General features: G+C 44.0%; 2 protein-coding genes across 2 annotated transcripts in view; one reads left to right on the forward strand and one right to left on the reverse strand.

Moving 5' to 3' along the window:
• KEAP1 (kelch like ECH associated protein 1) overlaps window positions 1–9,920 on the forward strand; it is a 30,036-nt gene extending 20,116 nt beyond the window's left edge. The window contains exons 3-6 of the mRNA XM_063294328.1: window positions 1,835–2,520; window positions 3,238–3,443; window positions 7,968–8,144; window positions 8,994–9,920. Of these exons, the coding sequence (XP_063150398.1) occupies window positions 1,835–2,520; window positions 3,238–3,443; window positions 7,968–8,144; window positions 8,994–9,160 (1,236 nt within the window). The 3' untranslated portion in view covers window positions 9,161–9,920. The remainder of the gene's footprint in view (window positions 1–1,834; window positions 2,521–3,237; window positions 3,444–7,967; window positions 8,145–8,993) is intronic.
• SPC24 (SPC24 component of NDC80 kinetochore complex) lies at window positions 9,897–18,074 on the reverse strand. The gene is made up of 6 exons (XM_063294330.1): window positions 17,871–18,074; window positions 16,668–16,857; window positions 13,726–13,870; window positions 11,380–11,472; window positions 10,262–10,338; window positions 9,897–10,176 (listed from the first exon to the last, which is right to left on the reverse strand). The coding sequence occupies exons 2-6, from the start codon at window positions 16,837–16,839 to the stop codon at window positions 10,070–10,072; spliced, it is 594 nt and encodes a 197-aa protein (XP_063150400.1). The 5' UTR covers window positions 16,840–16,857; window positions 17,871–18,074; the 3' UTR covers window positions 9,897–10,069.
• Between the last annotated feature and the right edge of the window lie 1,335 nt (window positions 18,075–19,409).

Consider the following 19,409-nt stretch of genomic DNA (forward strand, 5'->3'; position numbering starts at 1 on the left):
AGGGCGTTTAGGATAATCCAAACTTTCAACCTTTGTGGCAAAGATGGAGCATTTGCTGTTTAGATTCAGCCAAATATATTAACCCGGCCAGGTGTTCAAATATAATGACAGACTAAACCTCCCACAGGGAAACCCTTTGTTGGAAGCAGAGTTATTTTAATACCTGGATTTTATATTTTCAGAAATGGGGGAACAATTGTTTGCCTGTTTCTTCATCTCATGAGGCCTTGAGAGAACTTGTATGCAATCTGACATCCGTTCTGTATCTGATGAGGCCCATTTTGTAGCTTCCATCTGAAACTCATCCAGTTGCCAAGGTGGCTTGAATCCTGCATTTGAATTCCCTGTCTGATTGACTGATTGCCATTCTTCCTGAGGAAGAATTCTTAGAAAAACTAGAAATGCATGCTTTACTAAATTTCATTTGGTCTACTGAAGGTATTGCTTCAAATGCGTTTTGCAGTAGGTATAAACATTGTACAACTGTTTCTGTTTCTGGGCATGATTGGACAGTCCGGTCAGCCCTGATAGCAAAATGGGACTGAAGAATCCACCTTCCTGTTGCCTTGTTTGTAATCCTTATGTCGGTACCAAGAACCACATTCCAAGCTGTAGGAATTTTCATTGTCTTCCTACTGCTGGTTTAAACTTGTTTCCCTGATTTGTCTGTTATGTACACCCAAGGTACACATACATAGATACACACAAGTACATATAGACATAGACACACCGCACAACACCCACATATGGGGGAAATGATAGGCAGAAAGAAATGAAGTACACTATTAAAATACAGAGAAATGAAGAGAAACATGAGAAAGTAGCTGGTGTGTCTGTCATAAAAATAGCCCTGTTCAAGCCCAAGAATTTTTTCTGTGTTTCTTAATTCTACTGTATTTGTCTTATGGAGAGGTCCATAAGTCTTGCTCATGCCTGACAGATGTCCAGAGTCTTCCCCATGAATTGTCACTTACCCTGCCAAGTTGCAGATTAATATTCCTGGCAGGCTGAGCTGAATTAACAAATCTAGTTTGCTCCTCAGAAATGATCTGGTTCCCTTGCGGGTCGCATCCAGTAAATTAAGTTTGGAAGGTGCTGTGTGGAAGGAAAAATTTGCCAGGGCTGATTGTCTCAGCCACTTGACAATAGTATTAGCAGCGATATTGACCCTATAAGAACCCACCTGCTGTCCTTTTAGCATCTTGGGTATTGTAGGGGCTTCAGCTGAAAGCCTTTGCTCTAGGCAACAACCAGACTTTATGAGTGATTAAAAACAAAAAATCTGCTCATAGATCCTAGAATGCTGCCAGGTCATCAATTCATACCGATCGCCTCAGAGGCTAAAACTTCTGCTTTTCACCATAGAACATTATTTACATGCTTGAAACTTAAGTTCTGCATAGCAGCCCTTGACTACTGGTCTCCAGTGTTGATTCTGGCTGAAGATGTACTGGCTTAAGAAATCTCTGTCTGGATTTCAAGCTTCAATAATGATGCTGGTCAGATGGTCTGTTTGGACCTTGCTTATTACAGGGCCTGGATGGTGGATTCCCCTCCTGCTTCATCCCACCTGCCAGTGCTGGAAAAGCAGTTGCCAACGGCTTTCCTTTCTGTGGGCAGATCTTGGGGGGCATGTGGTTTCCCTTTCTGTGACAACCAGCAGCTATAAAATCATAGGTATGGAAGGAGCCCTACAGCTCATCTAGAGCAGAGTTTGCCTGCTTCTGATGAGCATTTCATCTGTCTGCCAATGGGCCCCATTCCTACCCTCACTAGAAGGGGAAACCACTCTTCCAAACTTTTGGGTTTTGCTCACGGTCTCTCTCCTTGATAGGTGTCAAAGCAGGAGGAATTCTTCAACCTTTCGCATTGCCAACTGGTGACCCTGATCAGCCGGGATGAGCTGAATGTGCGCTGTGAGTCAGAAGTCTTCCATGCTTGCATCAACTGGGTTAAATATGACTGTGAGAACCGGCGACTCTATGTCCAGGCCTTGCTGAAAGCCGTGCGCTGCCATTCCCTCACCCCACACTTCCTCCAAATGCAGCTGCAGAAGTGCGAAATCCTCAAGTCGGACTCCCGTTGCAAGGACTACCTGGCCAAGATCTTCCAGGATCTCACCCTGCACAAGCCCACTAACGACATGCCTTGCCGTGCACCCAAGGTGGGCCAGCTGATCTACACGGCAGGGGGCTACTTCCGCCACTCCCTCAGCTATCTGGAGGCTTACAATCCTTCCGACGGCTCCTGGATCCGGCTGGCCGACCTGCAGGTGCCTCGCAGCGGCTTGGCTGGCTGCGTAGTGAGCGGGCTCTTCTACGCAGTGGGGGGGAGGAACAACTCTCCTGACGGCAACATGGATTCAGACGCCATTGACTGCTATAACCCCATGACCAATCGGTGGTCTTCCTGCGCGCCTATGAGTGTGGCCCGTAACCGGATTGGCGTGGGAGTAATTGATGGCATGATCTATGCGGTGGGCGGCTCATTTGGGAGCACTCACCACAACAGTGTGGAGAGGTAAGGGAGAAAAGAGCATTGAAAGAATCCACCCTTCCCAAATCTTGCTGGTATATTCTGTTCCCTTGCTCTGGCTTGCAGGGCAGCCTTCGCAAGAGCAAAATGTGTTATATGGCCCCAGAGACCTGGGCACTGTTTTAGTTCCTGTAGATGGTGTATCCTTTTGAAGATTTCGCCTGTTTTCCAAAAATGTACGAGGCAGAGAAGCACTTTTTCCAGACCTGGCACAGATGCACTTAAGCTGGTTTATGAGAGGGGGTGTCTTGGGTGTCTGCACAATGTGATTGGGCAGCTTGGGCTGGTGGCTGGTCCCACCCTGCATGGAGGGAAAGAGATTGCAGAGAGCTGCTAACTTTCCCATCGGCCTGTCAGCAGTAATGTCAGAACAAGGCCTTCTTGCAAAGGTAACAAGGACACCTGGATTTTTTCTTGCGCAGTTAGAAGTACTGATGAAGAAAAGGCACAGAAGAGTTAATATTGCAGATGGGAAGGAGAAGGAATTTTTTGAAGGGCTGCTAAAATGGTAGAAGAAAGAGGCCCAAAGAAAACCCATAACGCTTTGTCTCCTGCCTGGCTCATCCTTGAGTTGGGGTATGATCCAGCTTGCTCCCTTCATCAGGGGCTGCAGAGAACTGGCACAGCAACTGCCAGTTAGAGCATCCTTGTTCAAACAGCATAGCGGAGGTGGGTAACCTGCTGTAGCTTCTATTCTTCCAGGTACGAGCCAGAGCGTGATGAATGGCAGTCAGTGGCACCCATGCTGACGCGGCGGATTGGCGTCGGAGTGGCTGTGCTGAACCGTCTCCTGTATGCCGTGGGGGGCTACGATGGCACTTACCGCCACAGCTCTGCTGAATGCTACTACCCCGAGCGTGATGAATGGGAGATGATCACCCCAATGAAGACCATTCGGAGTGGAGCAGGTATGTGTGGCAGTGAGAACTCCATACTTGGGACTAAAGATGTAAAATTTCTGGAAATGTGGAAACCGCAAGGGAAAAAACTGAGTTTTCTTCCTTTTTTTTAAATGGAAATTTGAAATTTGGAAGAATGGAAATATATGCATTTTTATACCAGTCACATTCACATTGCTGTTTTAAGAACATGCAATACGTGTACTTCGGCTTATTCATGCCCTTATCCTGTCTGGTATATTTATTAAATATAAAATTACGTTTTAGACATAGTAATCACCTTTATTAATTATGTCTCCTAATGGTATTTACTTTAAAAAACTTTCTTCAGGTGCTCCTTTGTGCAGCTTCTGTTTTTTGAGGGCTGGGCCCAGAGTAGATCTGCCCACCTCAGAATGAAAAGGTCAGCCTTAGACAAGCCCATGAGCCCATCAGGCACAGATCCTCCTCCTGATTCCTTTGAGGAAAAGGTCACCCATGTGTCTCGCTCTTGCACTTCTTTATTTGCTTGTCAAATTTATGTCCCATCTTGTGTTCAGGAGCTCAAGGGGGCCTCACAGAGGTGCACTGCCGCACTTATCCCCTCTGTGCAGGACCTTTACTGTTCCGATGGTCTAGAGAGAAGTATTCCTGTTATGAGTTGGTAGGCACCATTTGGGGGAAATAAAGGATAGCAGTATAAGAGCCCCTTGTCATACTGCATTCATAATTCTGAAAGAAAACAGTTCTTGGTTGGTTTGTTTCAATTCAACAGGTTCTCTTGCAGGTAGGATGTTTTCAATTCTGCCTGCAACAGAGAACCTTCACAGTTGCAGAGTGCAACTAGCTGCTGCCTCTTCTCTTTCATTTTGTTCTTCCATCCCCTCAGTTTAGATCTAAACCCTGTTATCTCAGTGGAGGAGCTAAATTTGGGTTCTATGACTATATTCTTTGTTGCCAGAGATGGTAGCGGGATCTGGAAATGGGCAGGAAGACCTAATAGGTGGCTGCTGCGATGTGTTAGCTAAGCACTTGGCATATAAAATCCAAGCAGAGTTAGATGCTGGCAGCAGAGTTCAGAGGGCTTGTAATATCTGGGATGTTTGAGCCTGTTAATCTTGAGGAAGTGGACAGAGTTCCTGGTATAATGAGCTCTACTGCCTGTGGGCTTGACTTCTATCAGCTGCTAGGGATGAGGAGCTAGATCCAAGCTCTGGTGAGGTGGGAAGACCCTAAATGGCTCTGATACATCTCCTTCTCAAGGAGCTGACCTTGGATGTAGCTTCCTGGACAACTACAGCCTCATCTGTAACTTCCCCCTTTGGGGAGAAAGTTGTTGAAAAGTGGTGGAAGAGCAGTTACAAAGGTTCTGGAAGAAGTGGATTATCCAGACCATTTTGAGTTAGGAATCAGAGCCCAGGCATGGAATAGAAAGTGTACTGGTTGCTGTCACTGATGACTTATGATAGGAATTATATAGGAGGAACACAGCCTTACTTGACCTCTTGGACATCTCAGTGGCCTTCAGTACACTTGACCACAGTAGCCTTCTGGGCCATTTTGAGAGTTAAGGGTAGGAAGTAGTTTTGCAGTGGTTCCTGTCCATCTTGAGTGGGTAATTCCAATTAGTGAGGGGAGGGGGGAAGCCATCAAGCACTCCAGCATGGGATGTCTTAGGTCTCGACTCTCTCCCCCTTTTTATTCAATATCCATGTGAAGCCACTGAGAGAGGTTATTTGACATTTTGAGTATCATTAATATGCAGATGATACTCACTTGTACATCTCTACCCCAGACCAAATGAGAGATATGTTAGAGTCTTGACCCAACATTTGGAGGTCAAAGGGCTCTGGATAGGGAGAAGCAGGTAGATTCTTAATCCAAACAAGAACAGGGTAACTGCTGATTCAGAAGCTGACTGATTTAGGGACAGATCCAACCTCTACATGGGGTTGTGCTCCCCTAGGAGCTGGTTTGTAATCTGGGGTTTCTTTAGGCTCTCAGCTTCTGTTAGAAAAGCTGGTGGAAACTGACCAGGAGAGCTTTTGTCCAGCTGCGGTTGGTGCACCAGTAACAACCGTTCCTGGACAGGAGGCGTTAGCAACGCTCACTCGTGTCTTCACTTCTTGATTGGACTTCTATCAGTTATTCTGTGTGGGATTGCTATTCAAGGTGCTGGAGGAAGCAGGTTTTCTAGACCCATTTCAGTCAGGTTTCAGGCCAGGATTTAGTACTGAGACAGCTTTGGTTGCGCTTGCAGATGACCTGTGGTAGAGCTGGGGCAGAGATGGTGCATCCATCGTTGTGCTCCTTGATCTCTTAGCTGCTTTCAATAGCATTGACTACGCCATCCTTCTGCACTGGCTCCATGGGCGGGGATGGGGAGCGATGTTTTATGGTGGTTCTCTTCCTTTCTCCAGGGTATTGGTCAGGGGAAGATCACTCTCCACGCCACTCCATTCTGTGGTGCCACAGAGTTCTACTCTCTCCCCTCTTATTCAACATCTACAAGGAAACCCTGGGTGACCTTGTTAACCTGGTTTTGCCACCTTTTTGCTCATTTGTCTTTATTGTATTGTTATTTTTCTGTGTTATTACTTTGTGAACCACCCAGAGTTGCCAGGAGTGAGGCAGCATACAACTTTAATGAATAAATAACTTGTAAAGTTGCTTGGGTTCTGGATGCCTGTGAGACTGTTTGCTCCAAATAGGATCTGACTGCCCAAGGCATGCCAGTAAAGAGGGCATACTAAGATCCTCACTTCCATGAGGTGTGGCAGGAAGAGTCCCAGAAGGCAGCATTCTGTGTCAGAGCATCCCTCTTATGGAATCATTTGTCTTCCAAAAATAAGATCTACATCCTTGTTAACTTTAAGAAAGTTTGTCGAGAATGTTTAAGTGGGCATTCAGGGGTCAATGAAGTATGTACAAGAGGGAGGGAGTGCCAATTATTAGTGTCATTATTGATGAATTTATTGTAAATGTAGATTTATTTATTTATTCATTCATTCATTTAATTTGTATGGCCACCCATCCCAACAAACGACTCTGGGCGGCAAACAATAATTAAGTCAATTAAAGACAAAATTTCCATCATAATACAAAAATTAAAATACACATAGAAGCCAATACAACCAGGAGACAGCCAGCAGGGTCAGGGCCATCCTCGTCTCTGGAGGGATCTCCAGAGGGAGGATGTTCCATAGGGCGGGCACTAGATATATACAGACCAACTCTGGTTTTGTAGGTATTATTGTCATACAGCTTTTGTAAGCTGCTTAGATTTGCATGATTGAAGTGGCGTAAAAGGACTTATAATAAATGAGTGTACAGGTAGTCCTCCGGTCACAATGGCAATTGCAACCAGGATTGCTGTCGCTAAGCAATGCAGTTGTAAAGCACAACATCATGTGACTGCATCACTTAGCAATGACAATCCCAGCAGTCCCAGTTGCTGTCGTAATCCCAAAATACGTGGGTCATTGAGCAGGAAGCGACAGGAATCCCAGTTAAGAAGTGTGGGAGTGCTGCAGGGGGGTGGGGGAGGCCTGGCACAGGCCATGCACGAGTTGGGGGAGGCCAGGGGAGGGGATGGTGCAGCGCCACATGAGCAGAGGAAGGCTGTGGGGTGGAAGGTGTGGCGCCACGCAAGCACAGGAAGGCCAAAGGATGGAGGGGGTGATGCGAGTGCAGGATGGCAGGGGGGGCGCGGGTGCCGCACTTGTGCAAGCACAGGAAAATCAGGGGGACTTACCAGAGCGACTTACAACCTTCCCTGCTGGCTTCCCCATTGCTTGTGGGAAGCAGGGAAGGTTACAAATGGCCATCATGTGACCATGGCTCCCTCCTATGTCACAATCATGAGCCAGGCACCCGAGTGCCTGGATCGCAGTCATGTGACCACAGGAGTGCTGCGATGGCCAGAACTTCGAGGATTGGTTTTATGTCCATTTTTTCAGTGCCGCCATAACTCTGAACGGTCACTGAACAAATGGATATAAGCCAAGGGCTACCTGTAATACAATAAACTCTGAGCCATAGTGGGGTGGTGCTTGATACCCAACTAGTGATAGTTGACCAGTTAGTTGTACACTGAAGTTCTGGACCTGAATTGAAACCGATGGACTAGAAGTTGATTTTGGCTGTAGCAAGAGTAGAGACCACATGCCTGCTAATTCTATGGTACTCTTATACTTTGGGGAGACTTCCCTACATTCCAGGAGAAGGCAGCAGTGTAGATTTCTCCTTGCTGCTCTTTTCTGCCAAAAAACGGTACATCCTAGGTCCAAAAATAACACTGCCTTCTACTTGATAAATGTTGCCCAGGATAGGCAGAAAAGACCTGCGGTCCTCCAGACATTGTTAGACTCTAGCTTATTAGCCTAGCCCTAGATGCAGTTAATAGATTGATGATGGGAACTGTAATCCAAAAAATACCCAAAATCACAGGCTTCTGACTGCTGGTCTAAGGTTGTGAGAGATCCTGACCCTGATCCTTAGACTGACTGTTGGAATAACTCATGCCTGTCCTAATGCTGTTCTTTCCCAATGCAGGAGTTTGTGCTCTGAATAACTGCATATATGCCATGGGGGGCTATGATGGAACAAACCAGCTGAACAGTGTGGAGCGCTATGACGTGGAGGTGGGCACCTGGTCTTTTGTTGCAGCCATGAAGCACCGTCGGAGTGCACTTGGGGTCACCGTATATCAAGGCAAGATCTACGTGCTAGGTACGTTTGGCCAGGGACTATAGCTAGCACCTCTCAGCTGGATGTGGGAAAGTGCGCAGACAGCCGTCACACAAACTACGGCCATTCAGTCCAGAGTTGGCTTAGCTCACTTTTGCTAATGAGGTGGAAGCAAAAGCCAGCTTCTGTCTGATACAGCTAATAATCTGTTTGTGCACATATTTACTTGGATGATTTAGTGAGCGCTCAGGTATGTTATGCTGGGATACACTGGGTTGAAATCAGTGATGTAGATGTGTGCAGGAGTGCTCTGTTAAAATTAACACTTTACTCCCAAATAGCAGTTAGGGAAAGATTCCTTCCATGTATGTGCTGAAGTGTTTCCATCTGCTGAAACACCAGACTCCTGGAAATCTTGATCAAAGCCAAGGGCAAACATGACATTCCATAATACAGTAACTATAATTAAGGGTCATTCATATTCTTGTTTATATGATGCCATCAATGTTTTGCCTCGTTCAGCATGGCGGATGTAAGTTGCCACCTTACAGAACACATAATGGATATGGCCAAAGCAACAGGATTCATGCTAGCAAGGGGCAGAAGCTTCCTCACTAGAAGTCTTAAGTGCTAATCATTGCTAGGACTCTTCCTCGTTTCCTTGTTGCTGAGATTTCACATGGCTGACTGTTACCTTTTGCCTGATAAGAGCTGCCTTCTATCCAGGGAATGACCAGAGGTGTACTGCGTGAGTGCAACACCATCCTGCACAGCCGGAAGGCAAGGATTTGGGGTGGTGCTGCTGATTCAGCTCAGTGTTTTCCCTTTGGTCAGGGGCCTTGAAATAGCCTCTGGGCTATCTTGGATTAATCGCTGATTGTTTTCCTACAGGTGGCTACGATGGGCAAACATTTCTGGATAGCGTTGAATGTTATGACTCCACCACAGATACTTGGACTGAAGTAACTTGTATGACATCAGGTCGTAGTGGGGTCGGCGTGGCCATTACCATGGAGCCATGCTGCAAACAAACTGATCAGCAAAAATGCCATTGTTAATGGTAACAAGGAATGCTGCACTTCCCTTCAGGTGGAAGGGGGAAAACAAATGGGAGAGGATTCAGTATTATAGAATACCTGCTGCCAAGTTGTATTCTGCCAGAACCAAGGAAAAGTGCCAAAAGGATGGGAAACACTTCAAATCCCAGTTGAACTGGCCTTGAGGTAACAGCAGTGAAGAACGGCTCTTAACTCTGTGCTTTACAAGGATAGCTATGGTAAATTTGTGGTTGCCTCTCCACACCGCACCTGCCTCAGGCTGGGAAAGATGCATCAGTGAAGAAGGAAACCCCTCTGGGAGAACTGCAGGAGAGTTTGATGCTCACTGGGCGTGTCTTTTCTGGCCCCTGGCAGCAAATGGACCTTCAGGAAATGACCTCCAAATCAGGATGGGTGGAAGTATTTTGTATATAGTGCAGCCCTGAGCCCTCCTTAGAAATGTGTATTATTCATACAGTTTGGCAACCAGTTCAAGGTTAATTTTTTGTTTGGCAAGTTTGTCAAGGTGCAGATGGGGAGAAGTTATGGGGCACTCTTCTATGACTGATGATCTGCAGGTAAGTGAACACTGATCAGTACAACTTGAAGACCTCAGGTGGACCTTTGCCTATTCTGTTTTTCTATTATCCCATAAGGAAGGGCTTACCCAGACTGCTACCTGCATTTTTCCCCTTACCCATGGGTGGTTCAACCTCTTAGGAAACTGGTTTTGAAGCTCTCACATGAATAAAACACCTTTTGTGATTAGTATTCATGTTTATTTTGGTTCAGTCTGCATTTATTCCGTTCGTTAACACTCTCCAGAATACTGCTCTGCCAAAAAGCATAACACAGAAGGAGCCACTGAAATATTTCTTGCCTGTAGGAACATCTGTTACATTGTCTACTGTTTGCCAAAAGCCTCTCTATTCACCAGGATGTATTCACCAGATTCCAGAGGTAATCACTGATAAAGCAGGGAGAATGTTGGCTACTGTCGAGGTTAATAGATTGAGCAATATCTGGTCCATAATGGGCTGAGGACGAAAAAAGGGGTTAAGGAAAAAGTTATCTGAGTTTCTTCCCTGGCCCAACCCCCAGTTCCATGGAATGGAAGGATACTTCCTTTGATCAGGGTTGGCTCACAGGAATAGTCCCAGTCAATATGGCAGATCTGGTAATAAAGATGTACAAGATACCTGCCAAAGATAACAAAACACAAGGAGTTGCTTGTCCTGGCTCAGATTATTAACCCATACAGCCTAATATTGCCTGTACTATAGCCTATCAAAATCTACAATTGCTGGAATCTGCTCATAAGCTATATGTTGGCTGGCAATGACAGGCCTCATATCTAATGAATTTGGGAAATGCAAAGCAAGGGAAGGCTGGCTGTGTTGTGATTTCCTGGAGTGATTCTATGCTTTTCGTTTAAAGCAGGATCCCCCAAAATGGTCAACATCGACTCCCAAGGGTTGATGGGACTATCCAAGTGGTCTACTAGTACTAGTACTAGTTACAGTAGTATTTATTAAATTATTTTCATATCATCATAAATGGGGGTTGATGAATAATCTGAAACTTCATGGAGGGGTTGATGAGCTGAAGTTTGGGGACCCCTGAGTTAAAAGCTACTTTCTTTTCCCATTGTGCAACTTCATACAATTTTTTTTAAAAAGTGTGCAAGTGATCCAAGTATTCTACATGCATTAGCTAGTTATAGTGTCTACAAATGTATTTTTACTCAAGTTCGTAACTTCAGAGCAAAGCTCGAACTGCACATTGTGTCCCCTGGCGGATCATAAGGAAATTTGGGGGATTGTGTACATTAACTTACTGGGTTTTTTTGTGGTGCCATGGCACCACAAAGTTTGATAACCTTTTTATTAATTTAGAATGTTTATATGGCTGCCCAACTCAAACTACATGCATAAAGGAGATCGATAACCAAGACAGAAGCTGAGTACCCTAGTCATTTCCTCCCCAGTAATTCATCTGCCCCTGGAGAAGATGATGATGGTAGGGAGAGTGGAGGGCAAAAGGAAGAGGGGCCGACCAAGGGCAAGGTGGATGGATGATATTCTAGAGGTGACGGACCCGTCCCTGGGGGAGCTGGGGGTGTTGACGACCGACAGGAAGCTCTGGTGTGGGCTGGTCCATGAAGTCACGAAGAGTCGGAAGCGACTAAACGAATAAACAAATTCATCTGCAAATCAAAGAGTAGGTAAGATTTTACTCACGTAGCTGACATAGACCTGTCAGCTGCTTCTGCTGCACGCTGCTGCGGCTGCCTGCTTTCTTCTCTCAATGTCTCCAGCAGTCTTCTTAATTCAGTATATTGCATGAGTGAAGGAATCCAATGAATTCTTCAAACCAACAGAGCTCTTAACGACAATACTCCATCAGTTACAGTTTCAGTATTGTGGGGAATGGTGGTAAAATATCCAAAGCAAGTTCCAAAATAAGTGCCTGGAAATCTTTCTGTCCTTGGTTATTTACCACTTAAGGCAGCAGGGTACGCTTCAGCACCAGCTGATCCATTGGTTGTCCCTGCTTTCTTTTGCAACAGAATCAAAATCTGAGCAAAAGAATTAAGTGAAATGCTCTCAACAAACAAGAGAAAACCGCCTCAACCCTCTTGAAGAGGCCAACCACAGATAACAGTTTCTTGGTTTGCTGTTTTCAAGATCCAAATTAATTAAAGCAAAGTATAATCAGTTTATAGAACCACATGTAATAGTTTCCTTGTTCTGAGTGAATTTTATGGATGGCAGCTGTGGTTGGAATCCTGCTCTCAGTGCTAGTTATAACAAGCCAAAGAAAAAAGACTTGGCCAGCATAGCACTCAATGGGCAAAAGTTGTTAAAAGTATAGACTGTGCCCTAAAGGACGTTCTGATTTGCTGCTGAGTGTTTGACAAACAGGAGAGCGCTTACGATACTTGCACTGTGAACAAAGATTCTGCAGTCCACATCATTATTTTCTCCTCCTTTCACATCCTAAAACTTCCTTACACTTTTTCCTCCTCTTACTTCCCAAATACACCAACCTGCCTTTGTCAAAATGTCCCTGTGATAGAAGACAAACCCCAAAGCTCCTTTGGGATTTTTTTGGGGGTACTCCTTTTTCCTTAACTTTTCGCTATTTCCCCCCCTTTTTTTTCCAGACTCATAGCCTCTGCAATGTCCCTATTAAACTACAACATAACTGAGCTGTCTTCCTGCCCTCCTTTCACCTGTAGTTGTCCCATCACAGACAGAGAAATTGTATCTAATATGCACAAAAAAATGTGCCCCAGAGATTTCTGTCTTGGGCATGTTCTAATACACATCAATCCACTCAATTTATAAGTAATAAAGGCTTCAGCTCTTGCTTCCTGCTGAGGCACAGCATTTATTCTCCCTTGTTTTCAAAACACCATAGATTATGGTCTTTCAGCCAGTTATGGGGTGCCTGGGTTCAGCAAATGGTCCAGCTCTGGTTAAAGGAAGGGAACTTATTTATGAGAGCGTGTGCACGCACACACACAACTTGTCAGATCATCTTACACCAAGGAGAGCTAGGGTAGGTGCCTAAGGGCCAAAAGCAACTGGACCAACTACTTATCTTGAGATCTGTGCCTCCTCTACCATGGACTGAAATGGGACGCAACCTCTGCCAAGCCAACAAGCCATCTTCAGCCGCCTCAGATGCTGGGCTTCTCGTTCATTGCACCAGAAATATAGGAATTTTTTCCCCTCAATCCCAAAGGGCAGTACAACAAAAACAGTGCTTTGAATTCTGATCACAGGGTGTTCACAACACCAGAGATAAAAAGTTTATAGTTAAGAAACTTACATGTTGGTTTACATGTATTATGTCACCTTTTCCTGCCTACCTTATTAGGACAAACTGGTGGATTTAGGACAAACTTGCTGCTTTCTCTAGGAATTGTACTGTGCAAGGCAGCAGGTTGGACAACGGGAGCTTGTTTTTAACCTTTTTGCTTGTGCTCCTTGGCGCTTATTCCCTTCTTTGCCAGGACTTTGCTTTATGCAATTTACCAGCTATTGTAGTGGCTTCTAGCTTATTCTGTGGTGCACCCTAAATATGACTGAGGTGATGTCTGCCAAAGTATACTGACTTTGGGGTCCAGCACAGACCTAAGTAAACCCCCAAACACTCAGCTTATTGGATGCAAGTTGAACACTGAAAAGAAATCCAATTTTCTCTTATGGATGTTCTCAAACCACAGCTGACTTGGGCCAAGGTTTCACTGTATTATGGTATGGCTTAGAAGGGAGACAATGTTTAGAACAAGGATGGACCATTTTTTCCTCTGGACCACATCAATGCAGCTGTTCTGGAGAAGGACCGGTGGTGTTCCAGAAATTAATTCTCCAAGCCAAAAGTGGTCTGTGCTGTTCCAGACATGAACTTCTTCCAGTTTGGAGAATTAGCTTCCAGAAAACCACCAACCATGTCCTGAAAAGGGCAGTCTGGAGAAGGAACTCAGCGTCTGGCTTCAGACGTGCCTAGTGTGGAGGGAGTGAGATCATGTTAGGAGATGCTTTAACTCAGCACCAGAAGCTGACAGGGAAGGATATTTAATGTGGATCCTCAATTTTTCATCCTTTTCATTTGCCTGGAGTAATTCTTCTTCAATTTTCTGCAGCTTTTGGATACTCGCCTTCAACTCCTCCTCCCTGTTGGAAAGTCTCTGTGCCACTTTCTCCTCGGTAATCATGAGCTCTGCAGTGAAAGCAGAATACAGGTGCATCTCCAGTTAATATAAGTGGTGGGCAAAACTGAATTTCAGCATTGGTTTCCTTGCTCATCATCTGTTAGAAAACTCAGCAAATTTCTACAAATCCCATCAGTCTGGGCTTTATTTTAAGTGCAGCCAGTGGTTTTTGAAATACTATACAGGTAGTCCTCACTTAGCAACCACAATTGGGACTGGAATTTTGGTTGCTAAGTAAAGCGGCCATTAAGTGAATCTGATCTGATTTTACAACCTTTTGTGGCGGCCATTAAGCAAACCTCATGGTCATTAAGCGAATCACGTGGTTCCCCACTGCTTGCCAGAAGCTGGCCAGGAAGCTTGAAAATAGCAATCATGTGACCACAGGATGCTGCAATGGTCATAAATGCACAAGGGTTGCCAAGCACCCAAATCATGATCATGTGACCATGGGGATGCTGCAACAGTTGTAAGCATGAGGACCCGTTGTAAGTCGGTTTTTCCAGCACCACTGTAAGTCCGAACCGTCACTAAATGAATGTTTGTTAAGCGAGGACTACCTGTTTTCTTCAGTCTGATGATCTCCAAACACTAGATTTCTATTCTCATAATCCTCACTAGCATGGCAACAGTTCATTCAGTCTGGCAACAAAAGTTTGGGGAAAATAATCCATAAAATATACAACAGGGATGTGCAGAATGTCCCGTGCACAAACCATTCCTTTTAAAGAACAGTTGGTTTCAAATGGTCCCTGTCCAAACTAAAACATGCCTGTTTGGTCTGTCTATGTGACAAAATGGATCTTACTTGTTTACAATAGGGATGTAAACACAGATTTCCAGGGTGGGGGAAAAGTAGGAAAAAAACAAGACTGAGGTGTGTCTTTGATGGCAGTGTATGGGAGTGACAGTGGTAATGGGGAAAACAATGAAAACTGAGAAGGGCGAGAAATAAATGACAACTGTTATTCAGTGGTTATTCAGTTGCATAACCTCCATGGTGCTTCCTCCACACACCAGAAGCCCTGTCCCCTCTGCTCTTTCATTACATGGAGATCAGCAGCAGTTCAGGGTGGGAAGGGAAGGCATTAGGAAGATCAGTAGGATACTTGATGCTAAGAGCTGCTGAGACCATTTGCAGTAAAATACAACAGAATTGGTAGTGGTGGAATCATGGAGAATTTTTCTTTCCCCAGAATGAGCCAGGGTGACATACACCAGCCTTGCACTACTTGCCCCATAAACTCTCTCAGGGATACTCCTCCAGATTTCGCTATAATGGAAAGAGGGAACAATCAAAACATTCCAACTTTTTTCCTCCCAAACTGTGGCCAATTCCAAACAGTTTGGTAGAACTTCCAGAACATTACAATTTGATTCATGTTTGAAATAACACACATTTTCCATTTGGTACATAGCCATAATCCACATTCAGTGGTCTGTAATAAAGAACTGGAACGCTAAAGAAAGGTACCTATTAAATAAGCACCCTCAGATCAGTTTAACCTTTGAGTTTAGCGAAGTAAGAATGGGAAAACTGTGGCTCTAGAATCACACACCCCCTTTGGCCTACTTTTAACCTTCCTGCATGATCAGTTTGAACTCTAGTAAGAGCTTCTTTCTCCTTTCCCAGCAGTCTGTTTTTAGGAAAATTAGAACATACTATCCAAAAGAGAAAAAACAGGAGTGTCAGAAAAACTATTGGACCTGATCGATTTTGGGCTGTGGCCCCTTCTGCTTTTGTCCTATTCCTTCATAGACTGCCTCTGTGAAAAGCAACTCTTGATAGAACAAACAAACAAAGAAGGTAGTTCAGTCCTGTCTTAGAGTAAAAACAAATTGCAGCACTATCCTTTTCCCCATCCCCATCATGATGTAATTCAGAACCAACAAGTCTCAGTTATCTTTCAATAACTGTCCCAAGTTGGAGGGAAGGTAAATTAAGTCATACCAACAGACCCATTCAGTACCATTCTTTCTATGTCCTTGAATTACCAGTGCAAGCTAATGAAACAATACTTGCAAGAATATTCAAATTGTGCAAATAAATTACTTCTCCCACTTCTTGTTTTTTAAAAAAATACTGTAGAAAGAAAAACACAAAGGAGAATAATACTTCTGATTCATATTATAATATCAAAGACACATAGTGGTAAATCCTTTCAACCTGGAAATGTATAATTCAAGTTATGTTATAAGTAATGATTTTATAAAATTATTATAGACTGCTTACATTTACCAAAATAAGACTCTTATTTTCAACATATCAGACCTCAAGTTGAGGCACCGTTTTCCAAAGTCGTTTAAAATTTGTTTTGACTTTAATAACAAATGTTACAAATCACAATTTATTTTAAAACAATAACTTTTAAGATTCATTGATAACCAGTAGCTTATCCTGTGTTGCATTGGTTATTCCTGTCAGAATAATTTAAAATGAACATAGAAAATAAAATGTTCAGAAAATGTTACAGCAACTGGGCTGTGATCCTAATTACCCTGGTATATTTTACTTGATTTATACGACATCAAATATCACACTGTTTTACAAAGACATTGGACTTAAACCTTTACTGTTTTGTCTGCCTGCTGCAATGATCATAACTTTACTCCCCTTTTTTGAAAATAACTTTCATTCTAATGCATCTCCTACTTTTTAAAAATGCCATGCAATTGACATGGAGGTTAGGCAAGCCCTGCTCAGATTAATGTGAGTGGCTAAGTTTCAATTTTCCTCCTTAAGTGAGAAACACACCAAAGAAGTCTTGACTCTGCAGGGCTAAGTCAGGAAGCGTCAACAAGTACCTCTGATCAACTGTTTTGTGGTCTTCTGGGTATCCAAGAGTTTGTCAGTCATTTGCTCCTGTTGGGCCAGATTGTGCTTCAGCATGTCCACTGCCTTGCCTCCTGTCATCAATTTCAGCAGTTCCTTGCTCACTTTTTCCATATCTTCAATTCGTTCACTGAGGGCAGCCATTGCAGTTTAAGCGCCAAGCTAAAAGAGAAGAATCCTGATGTTTGAGGGAGTCTTAGGGAGGCATGGCCACAGCTGCTACAGGAAAAGTGGATACCTGCCAAGTTTCTATCTGAAGCCTAGTTATAGGTACAGTGACCATAAGTCCTCTACTATAAAGGATGGTCCTGTATTTCAGAAAGCTCTCCTTTAGATTTAAATTTAAGTATTTATTTTCTCGGTTTTGCTCTTGAATTTTCCTTTGTAAAGCAAAGTTACAAAGATAATTTTTTTTTATTCTTATGAACCTCTTTCAGATTTGCCACTTTTTCAGGTTTGTCCTTTATTTTTTCCAAGAAAATATGGTCACTGGAAGTATAGGATAGTATAATGGTAAAGGTGTTGAATAGCTTTTCCCTGTCCTCCATCTTCACCCATGGAAACTCACTGGGTGACTTTGGGACCGTCATTCTCTCTAAACCCTACCTACTTCAGAAGTTTGTTGTTGACAACACATGGAGGATGCTATGTACACCACCTTTTGCCCCTTGGAACAAAAGGTGGGATATAAATCTAGGGCAGCAGGACTGCTGATTCCCAGCAGGAACACAGAGGGTTCAAGTGGCTTTCTTTAATTTCTGGAGCATTTCATACAAGGTTCTAGTCCCCTGAATGACTTTAGGGCAGTCGCTGTCTCCAACCCAATCTACCTCACAGGGTCGTCGTTGTGGGGAAAAACTGGAAGCAGCACTATGTTCACCTCCAGGCGTTTCTAAAGGAAAGGTGGGATATATAAACCAACCAACCAACCAATAAATAAAAAGGGCTTCTTATGTGCAAGACGAAGTCTGCTATGACCACAATAGTGCAGGCAAGCAAGCCCTTTATTGCTATACGGCCGACGCCGCCACAACCCCAGCTTGCTTGAAAGGCTGAACCTGGGGCAACTCTGAGCGTCGGTTTCCCGCCCCCGGGCTTCGAACGCGTGTACGTGAGAATCCATATCATGCAACCACCCGCCCTCGTCATTCGTGCACGAGTCGTTCACTTCTTACCCAACACAACCGTCCCAGACAAATCCAATCCTGGCGCCCTTAAACCTATTAAGAGTACGCCACTCCTATTGGTTGCCGCCAAGGTTCGCGGGGGCCTGATTGGTCGCCCGCATCATGTGGTCCCAAAATGGACATGTTCAGAAATTCTACTCCGCATGCGCAAACCGTCGCCTTTCTTCCAGGCTTTCCCGGGTTCCAAGAAGTAGGAAATGTAGAGTCGTGCGCTGCTGCAGATTTTTTTTTTTTGGTGATCCCGTTTGAATACAGAACGGGTTTTCCCACGGTGGCTTCTGATGTGATGAATGTAGTTGATCTCCAGTAGAGATGATAGCCTTAATCTTGAAAAGAAGCAGAATCTAGGGCGATTTTCATTTTTTTCTCCGAAGTTCAGATTATTGCGTCAGTTGGACATTTTTATACTTCTGCCTTCTACCAATAGTGTTCACGCATGCGCTTAACCGCTTGTTTTCTCCCTCCTCCCTCCCACTTTTCGAATGGGTCATTTTGAAGAGGAGGAGGAAGGTGTGCTCTGACCTTGAACAGACGCCAGAGGGCGCCACTTCGGGTGATCGCCTTCTGTGGGCGTATCTGCCGTCTAAAAGCTTGCACAGCGCCAAAAAGGAGAGTCAGTTTTGCATAAATTTTGCATGTCCCCAAGTATGTGTATAGATGCCAAATTAGAAATAATCCCGATAATCCAGTGTGCCTTTATCGTAGGAGGAAAGGCTGTGATCAGATGATCTGTTTGCCTGCTCGGTTTTATAGTCCAGATACTTTTTAAAAAATTAATAACTTCAAATAATATAGCGTGTCCATAATAAACAGTATAGGGTATCCTCCAATTATGGCATATGCTGTACGCTAAAAAGTGCTGGTGGGTAATCCTCCAGTCTGCTGTTGATGGGTAGCTCTGCAGCAAGAGGGCCTTCACACTGAAGCTTATTTTCATGCAAAGTATTGCACATGGGCACTTTATTTAGATAGCACTTTTATCTTATTTTTACAGTAGTGACAGGTAATAGGCAAGTATGTTTATTTAGTAACAAAATTATTGGCCAAAATTAAAGGCCAATCACTTTGAGGAGCCAAATATAAAACTGTAGTATGGTTTTCTCTCATATACATATTATACTGTAATCCTATTTACTATCTTATGACTCATTAATTAAAACTATTTTAATTACAATTCTCCCTGAGCCAGACTGTAAAACATCTTTGTCTGAAGGAGTGTCTATTAGAGTCTTTTAGTTCCCATTATTTGAGCCCTATATTTTTTTCACCACCTGATTTTTTATATCTGATTTTTTTAGACCTGGCAATATGATGGGGTTATGTGTCCTATGCAATTTTTGAAAGTATCTCGTACGGGCTGATATTGCATATTGCTCCTAACCTGTTCAATTGAAGATTTAGCAGCTGCATTTGGACATCAGCGACACTTGGTTAGCATTAATGCTGGTTAGCCTTTTCAGGGGTATATTGTTTGAATCCAGCCAGCTCAATTAGTCAGTGATTCAGTGCTTTCTGCAAAGTCAGAAA

Source organism: Candoia aspera, chromosome 2 (assembly GCF_035149785.1).
Source record: "Candoia aspera isolate rCanAsp1 chromosome 2, rCanAsp1.hap2, whole genome shotgun sequence".
In the NCBI taxonomy this organism is placed as follows: Eukaryota; Metazoa; Chordata; class Lepidosauria; order Squamata; family Boidae; genus Candoia; species Candoia aspera.

What these genes read in the sequence shown, in the direction of transcription:
- SPC24 (XM_063294330.1), bottom strand. Translation starts at nt 16,839, where the DNA reads ATGGCTGCCCTCAGTGAACGAATTGAAGATATGGAAAAAGTGAGCAAG. An exon ending in GACAGGTCTATGTCAGCTAC is followed by an intron (nt 10,339 to 11,379) that starts GTGAGTAAAATC and finishes TATCTTTGGCAG; the next exon opens with GTATCTTGTACATCTTTATT. An exon ending in GCCAACCCTGATCAAAGGAA is followed by an intron (nt 10,177 to 10,261) that starts GTATCCTTCCAT and finishes TTTCGTCCTCAG; the next exon opens with CCCATTATGGACCAGATATT.